The sequence below is a fragment of the Ovis canadensis genome, chromosome 17 (assembly GCF_042477335.2).
Source record: "Ovis canadensis isolate MfBH-ARS-UI-01 breed Bighorn chromosome 17, ARS-UI_OviCan_v2, whole genome shotgun sequence".
Taxonomy (NCBI): domain Eukaryota; kingdom Metazoa; phylum Chordata; class Mammalia; order Artiodactyla; family Bovidae; genus Ovis; species Ovis canadensis.
Genome location: NC_091261.1, coordinates 82,131,767 through 82,147,030, shown reverse-complemented (window position 1 = coordinate 82,147,030; position 15,264 = coordinate 82,131,767). Strand labels below are relative to the sequence as shown.

Here is a 15,264-nt window from a genome sequence, read left to right as displayed (position 1 = left end):
TGGAGAACTATGAGTGGGCCGGATTGGAAGGACAGAGACTGGGTAGGGGAAGATCTAGAAGGCAGTGGGCATCTGGGCAGAGAAGGCAGGGTGGGGCCCCTTCTCAGGCCTTCCTAGACCCTGTAACCCGACCCCAGCTGCAAGTCAGCATGGTGACCCCAGCAAGGCTGTGGTTAAGTGCTTGTGACGTGTGACCTTTAACATGTTCCTTAGCTGTCCCATATCGTTTCCGTATCAAGAAAAAGGGGATCAACAGGTGCCAACCTATCCTCCTGGGCTGTTGTGAGACTCTGCCTCAGTGTTTCTCAAAGTGTACCCAGAACAAGTATGAGGTTTGAGGACCACCGTGTGGGTGAGGGGCTCCCGGGCAGGCCCACACAAGACCCCTCAGAGCACTGATGCCAAGGCCAGCACCGGGAGGTGGTGGGGAAGCAAGGCGTGCTGCCTGGCCAGCAGTGTGCCTCCTCTAGTGGGCACCGGGCCAACCCTACACCCAGGAGCTGACCCGCCCTGTGGCTGGTGTCTGCTCCTCCCACCCCACCTCGCCCGCCTCAGCTCCAGCCCTGGCTCTACCGCTGGGAAAGGAGCCTCCCGTGTGGCCTGGCCCACCAGGCCTGAGTTCCAGCCTCCCGGGCGAACCTACAACTCAGGCAGCAGTCCATGTATGGGCACCACAACTCCAACCTGCCCCGCATGCAGGCTTGTGGAGGCGTTTCACAGGGGCCCCTCAGGCAGAGGCCTGGCAGGGGGCAAAGTTCCAAGGTGGGCATGTGGTGGGCTGAGGGGGGTGCCCTCAGGTGGAGTGGGCACGGGAAGTGGGCAGGTGACCTGAGTCCTGCAGGTGGTGTGGCCCCCGACCCTGCCATCTGCTGCCACCCACCTCTGCCTGAGGGGACACGTTTGAGAACTGGAAGGCGAACAGGTCTGGGGTGCCAGGGTCACATGCAGGCCCCCCCCCACGCACACCCACGCAATGGGCAGTGGGTGGAGTGAGGGCCAACACGCAGGGAGGTGCCCCCCCCCCCCCCCGGCCTAGGACAGCTGGGCATGGGCGGCAGGGGCTTCTTGCCTCCCTGGCGACCAGGCACCCTGACATAGGGACACTGTGCCCCATCTCACACACGCCGGAGCGTGGCGGGCACCCTGGACTGGGTCTACTCCTGGTTCTGTGTGCAGTTGCCCCCCTGCAGGACTCGGGCGGGGCGGGCACTCGGGGGGCATGTGCAGGAACGGGGAGAGACGAGGAGATGGGCACAGCCCTCTGACAGCAGGCGAGGCAGGGGAGCCGCTGGCTCTGCAGAAGACACCGCCTTTAATGACCCCCGTGGCCCGGAGGCTGCGGCACGGAGCCTGCCGGCCGTCACACAAAGTAGGCTGCCAGGGCTGACATCTTGTCCTTGGGCCGCCGGGGACCCGGCTTCCCCGCTGGCCTCCGGCCCCGGCCCCGGCCCCGGCCCTGCCTCCGCCCGGGCCCGCGGTGCATAGGGTGGCATGAGGCCGCGTGCTTCAGCTCCACCAGCTCCTGGAAGATGGGGTCGCAGAAGACGCAGCCCGTGTGCTGCGTGCCGTTGCCCGGCAGCGGGGACTTGGCCTTGTTGAAGTCCACGTCCAGCAGGGCGGCCTCGCAGGCGGCGCACGTCTCGGCGGACACGCGCACGCGGTGGGCATTCTCGAAGCAGTGGGCCACCACGCTGCACCTGTTGCAGGCCACGCGCCACTTGGGGCCGGACGTGGGGTCGAGCACCAGCACGCCGCTCTCGCACTCCACGCACTGGCCGACGCCCAGCATGCTGAGCGAGTGCTGGCAGCCGGGGTGCGTGCACTCGTTGCAGCCCGCGCCTGCGGGGAAGCCCGCGTGAGGCGCACGCGCCGGCCCCACCGGGCAGGGCCCCGCCTCTCGCCCCGCGCACGCGCCCTGGGCTCCGCTTCTCCAGGGCGTCCTCGACCCCCACGTCTCCCCGCCCCCGCTACCCCCCCCTCCCCACCCCCACCGCCGAGCTTTCCGGAAGGGCGTCCGGGCGGCCCTCAGTCGGGTCCACCCTCCTTTATCTCTCTGCCTCAGGCCCAGGTGGGGCCCCTGGCCGCCCTGGAAGCTACCGGAGGCAGGGACGGGGCGCCCGCCAGGCGGGCGGCGCTCACCCTTCTTCATGTCCCGGAAGGGCGGGTGGTTGGAGCAGTAGGGGCACAGCGGGTAGCTCTTGCCCCTGGAGCCCGACGACCACAGCACCAGCTCGAAGTCGTCCAGCGGGCACCGCAGCTCCTTGTAGAGCTTGATGGTGCCGTTCTGGGGCAGCGTGTAGGTCTCGTCGCAGTGTGAGCAGTGCAGGCGGCTCGGCTTGGCCTGGGCGGGGTTGGGGGGCAGGGGTCACGGGGCTGCCGGGGCCTCCTGCCCCACCGGCCGCCTGCCGCCCTCCACCTCCCCGGGACACTCGCGGGGGGTGGGCGGTGTGGAGTATCGCCAGGACCTCAGGGCCTCTGGTCACCGAGTCTCAGGGTGTTCACTGCTTCACACACACACAAAGGCGCTGCTAAGGTCCCAGCGTGCGTCAGTTCCCCCGACAGCGAATAACGCGGGGTCAGGAGAGCGTGGACGGCACGTGGTTCAGGGGCCCCACGGCTCACGCGCTGCTGGGCCTGAGTGCAGCGCTGGGTGTCTGCTGGAGAAGCTGCCCGGGCCTCGCAGTCACTCCACGTGAAGGCCGCGGGAGCGAGGCTGCCCGTCGGGCACACGTGCCCTCCTACCTGGATGTACTTCATGAACCGGTGGCACTTCCCGCAGCGGGAGAGGGGCTTGCCCGTGGCCGCCAGGGGCGAGAAGGACACCTCCATCAGTTCATCCATGCCTGCAAGCCAGCGGGGCGCGAGTCACGGCCCAGCCCCGGCCGCCGCCTCCCCAAAGCATGTGGCCAAGGGTGCCCCTGACGGTGGGTGACGGCACGGCGAGGGCAGCCCCGTCTGCAAGACGAGCCACGTGCACCGAGGGCTGCCAGCACGCTCGCCTTGGGGTCCCGACAGCCCCCTGGAGCCAGGGCCTGGGAGCGGGTCTCCCTGAGGGGGATGACAGCCCTGAGCCGGGCCCCCCTGCTGAAGGGCAGGGAAGGGGCACACTCACCTGCGATGGAGTCCACGAAGTAGTGGAACTTCCTCTTGAAGACGTCCAGGGTGTGGCCCAACACCTGGCGGAAGTCGGCTCTGCCTTGCGCAATCAGGTTCAGCTGCTTCTCCACGGCGCTGCGGATGGTGGGCAGCACCAGCTCGGCGTCTGCGGGCGGGCGGGGGCGCTGTGAGCCCTCGCGCCGCGCGCAGGGGTAGGGCTCCCACCTGCGATCTCCCCAGGAGTCCTGCGCGGGCGACCAGAGCACCCCCGTCACAGGATGCTGTCAGCGGACAGGCTGCCCGGCTGAGCTCCCTGCTGTCTCCCACGGCCCCTGGGGACCTCTCAGGGCAGATACACCGTCCAGCAGCAAGGACCCCAGGGCCGGCCAGGAGCCAGTCTGCAGGAATCCAGGCCCCTGCTCTCAGACCCCCAACACTTCCAGGAGACTATCAGCCCGGCCGGGGCGGGCACTGGGATGGAAGCTGTGGCCGGGCGGGCCCTGCAGTGGGCGGTGACTGGGGCGGGCCCTGCGGTGAGAGGCGTGGCCAGGGCGGGCCTTGCAGTGGGGCGTGGCCTGCAGTGGGAGGCATGATTGGGGGCGCACTGGGGATGGGAGGCGTGGCCCAGGCGGGAGGCGTGGCCGGGGCGTGCCCTGAGGTGGGGGCGTGGCCAGGCTCACCGATCTTGTAGTAGCCATGCACCAGGACGATGCCGAGGTTGGTGGGCTTGAGCCGGCGCCCGCTCTCCACGACCACGTAGTTGCGCTGGCAGATGTTGTTGATGTGCACGGGGATGCTGGCGTCCGTCCCTGCGCACAGCACGGACTCGGCTCTCCCTCCGCCCGCGCTGTGAAGCCGGCTTCTCAGCCCCGACTCCCAGGGCCGCTCGCAGGCCTGCCCCGGACTGTCCCGCGGACTTGACGCGGAGGTTCCGGGTGGCTCAGAGGTGAAGAAGCTCAGCCGCCCGCCCCTAGCGTCTGGTGAATGTGACCTCCCAAGCCCCTCTCCGCCTCGCCCCACGGCACACGCACCGTTCCAGAACCACGGCCCAGACCCATGCACACAGAGCTCCACTGCCAAGTGGCCCCCAGCACCTGGCACACCCGCCGGCTACGTGGCCTCGGGGCCCCTCCTGATTGGCCCCATGGACACGTGCAGCTGCGGAGCGGCCTCCGCGGCAAGTCCGCAGGACAGTCCGGGGCAGGCCTGCAAGCTGTCCCACGACCGTCCAGAGCCTATCAGCCTCTAGGGGCCTGGTTCACCAGAGCGAAACCTCAGGAAAAGGCAGGGCCCCTCCTGCGGTACGGGGCTGGCTCCAGGGGTGTGAGGACTCGAGTCACAGCCCCGGGCCTGGGGTCTCGGCAAGACCCCTCACCTGCGCAGCGGTGGCCACACAAGCTCCTGAAGACGCCGCCCCCACGTGGAGCTTCCGGCCCCAGGGAAAGTGCTGTGGGGCTTTGGCCTTCCTGTTGTCCGTGGACTTGACCTGAGCTTTACGTCCTCCCTGTGGGTGAGTCAGTGGCCCCCTTGGCCAACGCTCAGCCCTGGAGGTGGAGGTAGTGCCAAGGACACATCTCTAGCCCCAAGGCCAGGTCCGGAGGTGGAGGCCTCAGCCAGGGTCCCCAGCTGCCCTGCCACGCTCGGCGGGCCACAGCAGGCCCTGGGCGGGGTGGGGGCCCCGGGCGGGACCCACCGATGCCATGCTTCTCCATGAGGGTGATGAGCTCGGCCTCAGTCAGGTAGTCCGGCGGGCTCGTCTGCTTCTCCAGCAGCTTGACCTCGGCCACGGCCAGGGTGTCGCCCTTCTGGCAGGTGGGCAGGCTCTCCTCCAGGGGCACACTCTGCCAGGGCATGATCTCCGTGAAGCCTGCAGAGACACCGGCCCTCAGGACACTCGCCACGTATCCACGGAGGGGGAGCCGCCGCCCGCCGCCCCTACCTGGGGAGATGACGGTCTTGCCCGTGCAGGTGAAGTGCTCGGGCCCAATCCGGAAGGAGACACTGCTCTGCAGGTACTTGCAGTCGTGGCTCACGGTGGCGATGAAGTGCCGGGTGATGTACTCGTAGAGGCGCCAGGCCTCGCCCCCTGCCACGGGCGCGGCCACTCAGCGCCAGGCTCCAGCTCCAGGCAGCCCCACGCTCCTGCTATGGCACTGGGGCCCCTGCGCCCAGCCCCCGGGACTCCCCACCGCTGAGCCTGTCACCCGGCCCCGCCTGGCCTTCTGCCCCAGGGCCTCCCGAGGCAGCACCTGCCCCCATCACCACCTCACTCCTATCCCGGCCCAGCAATGCAGCACAGCTTTCAGACGGCCCCACGCTGCCGTGGGGCCTGACCCTCCAGAGATCGGGTTACCAGCGCGCCTCACCCTGCTCTCTTGTGAAGCTTGATGCATGCGTGCGTGCATGCTTGTGTGTGTGCCAGGGGGTGTGCCAGTCTGGGGGAGCCCCCATACCTAACTCAGCCTCCGTGGCAGACTTCATGGGGGTGATGGGGGGATGGTCACCAGCATCGTGACCTTTCCGTGGGCGGTTGAGACCTTCTGCTAAGAGCCGCTTCACCTGCGGGGGCAGCCGGGACGGAGCGGGGCGTGAGCCAGGCTCGGCCCCCGGCCCTCGCAGGGAGCGCGGCTGCCACCCTGGCCTGGCGCAGCTCACCGTGTCAGCCCAGTAGGGGTGGTTGGCCTGCTGCCGCAGGGGCCCCTTCAGGTCGAAGCTCTCGGGGTAGTGGGTGGTCTCGGTGCGCGGGTAGCTGATGTAGCCCTGCGTGTACAGCCGCTCGGCGGTCTGCATGGCGTGCTGCGGGCCCATTCCTGCCAGAGACGCGGGCTCAGCGCCGACACCGGGTGCCCCAGGCGAGATGCTCAGGCTCCTGGGAGGCCAGTGCCCTTGTCCACTGGCCCAAGGCCAAACTCCCCCAGCAGGGCAGGCGCAGATGACCGGCGTGGCTCTCGAGACAGGGCCGGCCCCTTGCCTGGCGGCAACCATCCCTTCCTACAGCCAGGCAGCTTGTGCTTCCAAGTCACGGGGCCCTGAGAGAGGAACAGCGCCCGCACTTACCCAAGGCAGAGCTGGCCACACGCAGCATCTCCACAGTGTTCAGGGCCAGGGGCCGCTGCTTGGCCTTCTCCTTCCTGCTTGTGGCCTCCACCTGGGGGTGGGAGGGGTCAGGGCAGGGCGGACAGGGCGGGCAGGCACGAGAGGAGCCCGGAGGGTCTGACTCTCACTCGTCCTCCGGGCTGCTCTAGCTCCCGTTACAGCGGCCTCACGACGCGAATGAACGTTTGTTCAGGCCCAAGAAAGGAAAACGAAAGGGAATTCTAGAGACTTTTTTTCGGGAGAGAAAACCTGGAGGAAGGGAGGAGTCAGGAGAAGAGGCTGCACGTTGGGAGCCCGCCGGGAGCCAGCATCTCCATCTGCAGAGAAGGCGGGGGTCCTGGGGTGAGGGCCCATCGCAGGGGCAGCTGCTTGCTCCTCATGGTGCCCGCAAGTGTAGCTACACCTTCTGATTCGTCAGGAAAAGCGGGAAGTCGGAACTTTTTCTGTAAAATCTCCTAACTTCTAACTGTGGGTCACCAGGAGGAACTTCAGTGAAAAGCTCCCACTCGCGGAAAAGCGAGGTGAGCAACCAGCTCAGCCTCTGGGCTGAACGGCTGTTGAAGAGGTGAGCATCCTGCCTACGGCAGAAGCAACCCAGGCTTCTCAACTGCCACGCTCACCCCTGCCGACCCCACGTGAACCCGGCCAGGGCCACACCCCGAGCTCTGGACAGACAGACGCAGCAGTGGAGCCTGGGATCACGACGGGGAGGCCCAGGTGCGGTGGCTGTCACAGGCAGAAGCGTGGGGCAGCTTTAGAAGCAGCTCCGGTGCCTGAATCAGCTGCACTGGGCAAGAGGGACCCATGAAGGCGCGACTGCAGGGCACAAGCCGCCACGACCGTGGACCTGCCAGTCCCATGTGGCCCATCCCCTGGCACGTGGCATCAGCCTCTTCCTACCAGCCACGCAGCCACGCCTCCAATTCCTGAGACCCGAGCGGGGAGCGTGGCAGGGGAGCCAGGAGAGCCATCGGCCCGGAGTGGCCGAGCCGGCTGTGGGCCCTGGGCAGGCTCTCGACGGGCACAAGGGCCTCCAGCTGGACGTGCCACCGAGGGCGGACAGTGGGGCGGGAGCCCCCGAGCAAGGGGGTGCCCGCAGGGCATGTTCACCAGTCAGGCAGCTGTGTGGCGGTCCCAGCCTGGGGGGCGGGGCAGGACCGTGGTGGGGGCGTGTGTGGGAGCAACTAGTCTTCTCTCTAAAAGGTGTCTGTGTTCCAGAGAGACAGAGGGAGCCCTGCACCCTGGTCAGCAGAGGCCCCCGCGGCCCCAAGCAGCGCACCTGGGCCTCCTCCTCGAGCCTGGTCATGTTCAGGAACATCTGTGCGACCTCCCGGTCGAACACGCGGACGCGGTCCCAGTCCAGGAGGAGGGAGCGGTCCTTGTCGACGTCCACCTGCGGGAGGGCGCAGGAGCAGAGGCAGGGTGAGCCACCGCCCGCGAGGAGAGGCCAGGCAGCTGGAGCCTGGCCTGGCTGGAAGGGCTCACGGCCGAGGCTGTTCAGGGGCGCAGCCCAGCCCCTCCCCGAGCACAGGCTGCTCTGGCAGAGGCCTTCTGCTGAGATGAGGGAGGCAGTCTCAGGACAGGAGCCCAGCGCCAAGGCTGAGCTGTCCACAGGGGCGTTGCAGCGCCCCCACAGGGGACCCCAGCCCCGTGTGGAGTGCAGCGGCCCCGAGTCATACTCGGAGCCTTAGGAGAACCTTCCTTTTATCTCACTTGGAAAACGTGTTCCAAGGCTTTTTAGGAGCTGGAAGGCCAGTGGCCCACGGCCCTCAGTGCAGTCCCTGGACCCGATCGCCCCGGCCGCGGACCTTGGCCTGCGCTGGACGGCCCTCTCCCGCACCCATGGTGGGACGGCGGCCCACACCCGTGCCCTGGGCCTGGGGACGACGACAGTGGAGGTGCTCAGAAGCTACACCCAAGCCCAGCAAGCCCCAGTGCGAACGGGAAAAGGCCGCGGACCTTGGCCTGCAGCACCCAGTAGGTCTCCGGTTTGAAGGACTGGATCTTGTCATGCCTTTCCACACAGAACCCCAGCGTGGGGGTCTGGCACGGCCCGAAGGAGATGAGCGAGCTGTCCAGGTTGCCGTATTTCCCTTGGAAGTATTTAGTCTGGAACCTGTGAAGGGGGGTCAGGGAGATGAGGATGCTTTGGTCAGGCACCCTCGCGCTTCGGCGAGACAGCTGTCTCAGGGACCGAGAAGGCGGACAGTCTCCCGTCTCTGGTTGGGCCTGGGGGGGCAGGGGCACCTCGTGAAGGCGCAGCCGATGCGGAGGTCCAGCTCCTGCCGCGCGTCCACCGAGAGCGCCTCGTTGTGGTCGGGCTCGCCCAGGCGGGCCATGGCAGCGCAGATGTCCGTGTCCGTGATGGAGCTGAAGCGGGCCCGGAACACCGTCTGCTCGCCGCTGTGGGTCTGCTTCATGACAGGCAGCACCGCGTCCAGCACCTGGGGGGCACCCGGCAGTGACGCCCAGGGCTCGCCCGGGGGCCCACCCCAGCCACTTCCGCCGGCCAGCCACCGCCCTGCCCTCCGCAGCCTTCGTGTCTACGGGCCTCCGGCCACCACGCTCCCTTCCCCGCCCCGCTCACACCCCTCTTCTTACAGCGGCTTCCACCCTCAACCAGGAGGCGCTACCACCAAGAACGCAAGAGATCCCGGCTGCTAAGCCCACCTTCTCGAGGAGAGCATGGGGAGGGGGGCGGCATCTGGGAGACCCTCCAGCAACGGGAGGAAATATAGAGACGGCAGAGAAGGCAAGGCAGCAGGCGGGTAGCAGCAGCAGCTCCAGGCCACAGCCTGGCGGGCCTGGGGTCCCAGAGCCCAGACTCGCCCAGAGTCTGCAGGCCATGTGGCTTCCTCACGGGACGACAGTGTCCACCCCACACGGAGGGCCCAGGGGAGGCGTAGGGGCAGGGGCGGGGCCGGGAGAGGTCCCCGAGTGACAGAGGGGTGTCAGAGCCTGAGGGGCTCCTGCGGAGGCAGGCCTGGGAGCGGCACCTGCCCTGGGGTGGCAAAGGCGGGGCGGGCATCGTCGTGGAGCACAGAGCTGGCGGGGGTGGGGAGAGGGGTGAAGGGGTGCGACAAGGCACCTGGCCGCAAGGGGCCGCGCCCGACACTCAGAACCCACACTCCCCTCCGGGCAGCCCTCCGCCAGGGAAGTCCTGCCTCAGCACTTCCTCACAAGCTGCCCGCCCGGCGACGGGACGCTCCTAGCCCGGGCAGAGCCCCTGCACCGTCAGCGTCCACGGGGGCTCCAGAGCCGCAGCCCGCGCCCCCGCGTGGCGGCCCCAGCCTCTCACCTCGAAGCAGATGTTCTCGCCCTCCTTGTCGCAGTCCAGCCACAGCACGATGCAGTCGCAGCCCCTGCCCTCTACCTGCGCAGAGACACGGGGTGTGCGCTGCCCAGCCCGGCCACCGCTGCCTGGCGCAGAGAGCGCGGCCCCGAGCCCCCCAGACAGCCCTCGGAAGGCCTGGAGCCCAGGGCAGGAGTCACCAAGTGGAGCCACCGGCCTCTCAGCAAAGAATGTAGTTCAGAACTGCTAGTTTTTAGACCAAAAAACATAATAAATGCCACGAGACCTTGACCCCCAAAACTGAATCAAAAAAAGAAGGCTGAACTGAAACGCCTGAAGGTCAGCGGCAGTCGTCCTAGGCGGTGAGGTCACAGATGAGCTCCTTTCCTCCTCATCCTTTTCTAACCTTTACCTAAAGGTCAGCGGCAGCCATCCTAGGCGGTGAGGTCACAGATGAGCTCCTCTCCTCCTCTCACTCCTTTTCTAACCTTTACCGTGGGTCTGCGTTCTTTCCATTGTTCTTGACTTCTTAAAGTTCTGTCTTTTTATTTTTGCTCCTGGCTGCACTGGGGCCTCGCTGCTGTGTGTGGCTTTCTCTCGTCATGCGACGGGGCCACTCTCTCGTCATGGCGCAGTATGAAGCCCCAGCTCTGGACCGCTGGCGCAGCACTCGGGGCGCTCAGGCTTAGTTATCCCGCAGCACGTGGGGTCCTCCCGGCCCAGGGATCGAACCCGCGTCCCCTGCACTGGCAGGGAGATTCTTAACCCCTGGACTCCCAGGGAAGTCCCCGTGTTTACGTTTGTTTTAGAATCCGCCACCACCAAACCATTTTAAAAGCAGGAGGCTGGTCTGGGGGCTGAGTGGCCGGGGTGCCCAGGCCGTGAGGGGAGGCGTGGGCGCCAGGGGGCCCGGGACACACCTGCAGGAACTTCACCATGCTCAGCTTGGGGTTGGCCTCCTTCTTCTCCGTCGGGGCCTGGCTGAACAGCTCGGCGGGGTCCACTCTGTCCCACTTGTTGTACTTTCCTGTGACACACACAGGGACGTCAGGATCACACGTCACACCTACAGGGCCCACGACCCCAGGACAGGGAGGCTTGGAGCAGGGCCTCCCTTGCTCAGGAGTAGGCCAGCTCTGGGCAGGCCTGCAGCGGGGGCACCGCTCCTGGCGGGCTGACTGCGCAGCAAGAGTCACGCCGCTCGCCCCGTCTCCTCTCCAGCCACTGTCTGCACCCTCTCCCCGCCCAGCGCTTGGCCAGCCCGGACAAGCGCGCAGCGGATCCCAGGGGACCTCAGTGTCCTCAGGCCCCGTCCTGTGCACTGCTCCCCGCTTCTCCACTTGAGGCTCGGGGTGCAGGGGACCTGGACGATCCTGGCAGGGGACGGCACTGTCCTCAGACCCTCCACACATGAGGAGCAGACAAGCTGCGAGGCCCAGAGCCCCAGTCGGACCCACAGCGACCGTGGGCCTGGAGCCAGCCCAAGGGGTCACTGGCGCTGGACTTCCGGTGCCAGCTGCCAAGTGCCCGCAGACAACGGGCACCCTGGCAGGCGGCAGCTCTCACCACAACAGCTGCACGGGCCAGGCCCCCGCTCAGGGGCAGGCCACCGCCTCCACGCTGCCCTCCACGAGGGCCACTGCTGGAGCGGGAACTGCAGGGCAGCCCCCTACAGCCTGCTGGCCTCGGACTCACCGGTCCTGGACAAACCTGTCTGCCCCGAGCCCGCCCCGGGCTTCCTGCGGGCCGTGGGCAGCACGGGGCGGGGTTCCTCGGTGGAATGGGGGTGGGCGGGGCTCACCCAGGAAGTCCAGCGTCATCACGTGGCCGCAGACCGACGTCATCTTGAAGCGGGCCGGCTGGCCCTCGAAGGCCCCACTGTACTCATGCACCGAGCAGGCCCCGTTCAGCCCTTTGCGTGAGGACATGCTGCCTGCGGGGGGCACAGGCGGGCCGGGCCTGACGCAGCCTCCCGAGGCCAGGCCGCCCCGCAGTGCTCGCAGACCGCTCGAGGGCTGTTCTCCACACTTCTGAGTTCACTCCTGAATTTGATTCCTGCCTCTTTCAGACCCTCCCCAGAAATGCCCCGGACACTCCCTCACTGTCGACCCCAGGGTGACCTCCTGACACCCACGGAGGGTCCCTCTGCTGGTCTCTCTCGGCCTCTGGGGACCAGGCACGTCTGAGTCTCCCCTCCCCTCCCGACCACAACTTCTCAGCCTGCTGCTCTGGGGCCGCCTCTTCCCTCAGCCACTGGACCAAGGGAAGGTCAAGGCAGACGCCTGCCATCTCTGCGTCCCCAGCACCCAAGTACCCAGGGCCAAGCTAGGGCGAGGGCAGGTGCCCTGAGGCTGCGGCTCAGCCTCGTGGCGCTCTCGAGTGGCATGAGGGGCGTGGGTGTGGCTGGGTGTCCGTGGGGCAGTGGCGCTGACGCCGGGCATGGCCCTGGCAGACCAGGCTGGGGCCGCGGCCTTGCAGTGGGCTTCCTGCACAAGTTAGCAGGGCCGGCTTCTGCCGTTCGAGGGCAGCCACACTGCCTGCACATCGCTCCCGCAGCAGCCTGCCTGCCACGGGCTCCTGGTCGTGCCTGGGGAGGCCTGGCTCACGCTGAGTGTGGAGGAAACCGCACCCCACAGGAACTAAGTGACTCAGGGGCCAAGGGCTCCGTCCATGCCTGCTGTTCCTGAACAGACTCGACTCCAGGGGCCTGGGGCCGCTTCAGAACAAGGCAGGCCTGACCGGCAGGGCAGGAAGGCCCACGCTCCCAGACCAAAGCCGCCGGACGTCGGAGCTGCCCTCCTACCTCGAGAGAGGATCCTGGCGATGGACTGGGCCAAGGACGGCTTCTCAGCCACCATCAGCACGGTCTTCATCTCGCCTCGGGCTGCCAGCGCCCCGCCTCACTCCGCTCTCGGGAAATGGCTCAGACACCGCGCTGGAGCAGCGTCACGCCAACTCCTGAGACAAAGACACACAAACAACAGCGAGGCTTCTGGCACCACCTGCCACTCTGAGCGATCAAACACCCCCGAGGTGAGAAAGAGGAGCTTGGGGAGACCTGAAGGCATCTCAGACAGCCGCCCAGAGCAACTGAACCGGCCGCGGGCTAGGGTTTCCTGTCAGAGAGGTGAGGTAGCCCCACGACCCCAGGCTGATTTTGGCCCCAGATTTGCACTAGGAAGCCTGAGGGGGACAGAGGGGGGCCTTGGGCCTGACCCCCTCCAGTGGAGCTGTCTTTTACCCCTGGGGCCAAGAGCGGCACCCCCACCTTGGCTGAACTTCACGGCGTCCTGAGCCAGGGGATCCAGCCCCCAGCAGAGCTCACCTGGCCCTTCCCAACAGGCTCTGACCGACCTCCCCGCCTGCCCTGCCCCACCTCTGCGGGCCGGGTGTGAGCCAGCTAACTGGAGCGCTGTGGCCTAAAGCAGGAGCTACACGCCCCTGGGATTTCCCACCCTGATGACGAATCAGACATCCAGGCAGTCGGGGAAAGGAGCCTTTCTCACCTCCTGCTTTGCAGGCGGTGCTACGGCTGCAAACACCACTTTGTTGAGTCTTTAATGAGCAATTCTGCAAGGCCCGCTTCCCTGGTGGCTCAGCTGGTGAAGAATCCGCCAGCAATGCGGGAGACCTGGGTTCGATCCCTGGGTTGGGAAGATCTCCTGGAGAAGGAAAAGGCTGCCCACTGCAGTACTCTGGCCTGCAGAATCCCGCAGACTGTCTAGTTCAGGGGGTCTCAGAGACTCGGAATGACAGAGAGACTCTCACTTTTCACTTTCACTGTGAAGCCTTTGTTGGAACTCCTTAAACTATGAGTAGACTGAGGCTGCACTCATCTCACATGCTAGTAAAGCAATGCTGAAAATTCTCCTAGCCAGGCTTCAGCAATACGTGAACCGTGAACTTCCAGATGTTCAAGCTGGTTTTAGAAAAGGCAGAGGAACCAGAGATCAAATTGCCAACATCCGCTGGATCATGGAAAAAGCAAGAGAGTTCCAGAAAAACATCTACTTCTGCTTTATTGACTATGCCAAAGCCTCTGACTGTATGGATCACAATAAACTGTGGAAATTTCTGAAAGAGATAGGAATACCAGACTACTTGACCTGCCTCTTTAGAAACCTGTATGCAGGTCAGGAAGCAACAGTTAGAACTAGACATGGAACAACAGACTGACTCCAAATAGGAAAAGGAGTACCTCAAGGCTGTATATTGTCACCCTGCTTATTTAACTTCTATGCAGAGTACATGAGGAGAAACGCTGGGCTGGAAGAAGCACAAGCTGAAATCAAGATTGCCTGAGGAAATATCAGTAACCTCAGATATGCAGATAACATCACCTTTATGGAAGAAAGTGAAGAACTAAAGAGCCTCTTGAAGAAAGTTAAAGAGGAGAGTGAAAAAGTTGGCTTAAAGCTCAACATTCAGAAAATGAAGATCATGGCATCCAGTCCCATCACTTCATGGCAAATAGATGGGGAAACAGTGGAAACACTGGCTGACTTTATTTTGGAGGGCTCTAAAATCACTGCAGATGGTGACTGCAGCCATGAAATTAAAAGACGCTTACTCCTTGGAAGGAAAGTTATGACTAACCTAGACAGCATAAGAAGCAGAAACGTTACTTTGCCAACAAAGGTCCAACTCGTCAAGGCTATGGTTTTTCCAGTAGTTATGTATGGATGTGAGAGTTGGACTGTGAAGAGAGCTAACCACCAAAGAACTGATGCTTTTGAACTGTGGTGTTGAAGAAGACTCTTGAGAGTCCCTTAGACTGCAAGGAGATCCAACCAGTACATCCTAGAGGGGATCAGTCCTGAGTGTTCATTGAGAGGACTGATGTTGAAGCTGAAACTCCAATACTTTGGCCACCTGATGCAAAGAGCTGACTCATTGGAAAAGACCCTGATGCTGGGAAAGATTGAAGGCAGGAGGAGAAGGGGACGACAGAGGAGGAGATGGTTGGATGGCATCACTGACTCAACGGAGATGAGCTTGAGTGAACTCCGGCAGTTGGTGGTGGACAGGGAGGCCTGGCGTGCTGCGGTTCATGGGGTCGCAAAGAGTCGGACACGACTAAGCGACTGAACTGAACTGATCTGAAGTGAGACAGGTTCAGAACAGCTGAGACTAGTGTCAGACCTTTGCCAAGGCTCTCAGGACCCCCGGCTCGCTGACCACCAAGCCCACGCTGGGCTGACTCCTCACGTCCCCTTCTCGAGCGACAGCGAAGCCACACGAGGCCGCCGGGAGAAAGCAGCGCTCAAGACTCCAGCGGATCTGCTCAGACAAGTGCCTGTCGCCGCCCCCGCCCTCTCGTACACCCCGGGCGCCCTCCGGGCCGGACCGGGCCGGGGGCGGAGCCTGGGCCCCAACCCCGCCCGACGCCGCCTCGGTCCCCACCCGCGACGCGGACCCCGCTCGGTGCAGAGGGGCCCCGGCCGCAGCGCCCGCGCCCTCCGGACGCCCCTCGAACCCGCCCGCCCGGGAGGAGGCGCCGAGACTGCCGAGCCGGCCTGGGGCCGGCGCCCAGCCGCGGGGCTGGACCCGCGCCCCAAACCGCCCAGCCCCTCGCCGCTCACCTGCTTCCCGCCTCCCGCTCCTGGAGGCTCGCCGCCATCTGCTTCCGGGTCCGACCGCGGACAGCGTTCCCCACCCCCCTGCCCTCCGGCGCCTCATGCCCGCACTTGTGGGTTCCGAGGCTCGAGAGTTCCGGGGAGCACCCTCCAGTCGGCCCGAGCACGTGGGGTCACAGGGGTTCCTGCGAAACCTTCCATGTC

At 65.4% G+C, this 15,264-nt stretch overlaps 1 protein-coding gene across 1 annotated transcript; it reads right to left on the bottom strand.

Annotated features, from left to right (window-relative positions):
* Positions 1–1,293: 1,293 nt before the first annotated feature.
* TOP3B (DNA topoisomerase III beta) lies at positions 1,294–15,138 on the bottom strand. Its single transcript, XM_069558414.1, has 19 exons — positions 15,067–15,138; positions 12,991–13,146; positions 12,288–12,442; positions 11,286–11,417; positions 10,405–10,511; positions 9,491–9,565; positions 8,440–8,636; positions 8,152–8,308; positions 7,472–7,585; positions 6,154–6,244; positions 5,752–5,906; positions 5,550–5,655; positions 5,036–5,182; positions 4,790–4,963; positions 3,777–3,905; positions 3,113–3,262; positions 2,743–2,843; positions 2,140–2,341; positions 1,294–1,839 (listed from the first exon to the last, which is right to left on the bottom strand). Exons 3-19 carry the CDS (start codon positions 12,355–12,357, stop codon positions 1,361–1,363), a joined length of 2,586 nt encoding a protein of 861 aa, XP_069414515.1. The 5' UTR covers positions 12,358–12,442; positions 12,991–13,146; positions 15,067–15,138; the 3' UTR covers positions 1,294–1,360.
* Between the last annotated feature and the right edge of the window lie 126 nt (positions 15,139–15,264).

Bases quoted from the DNA above. Each gene is read 5' to 3' on its own strand.
- TOP3B (XM_069558414.1), bottom strand. From the start codon at position 12,357: ATGAAGACCGTGCTGATGGTGGCTGAGAAGCCGTCCTTGGCCCAGTCC. The intron at 2,342-2,742 runs GTAGGAGGGCAC...AACCCCGCCCAG, and splicing joins GGTTCATGAAGTACATCCAG to GCCAAGCCGAGCCGCCTGCA. The intron at 1,840-2,139 runs GTGAGCGCCGCC...GCTTCCCCGCAG, and splicing joins CTTCCGGGACATGAAGAAGG to GCGCGGGCTGCAACGAGTGC.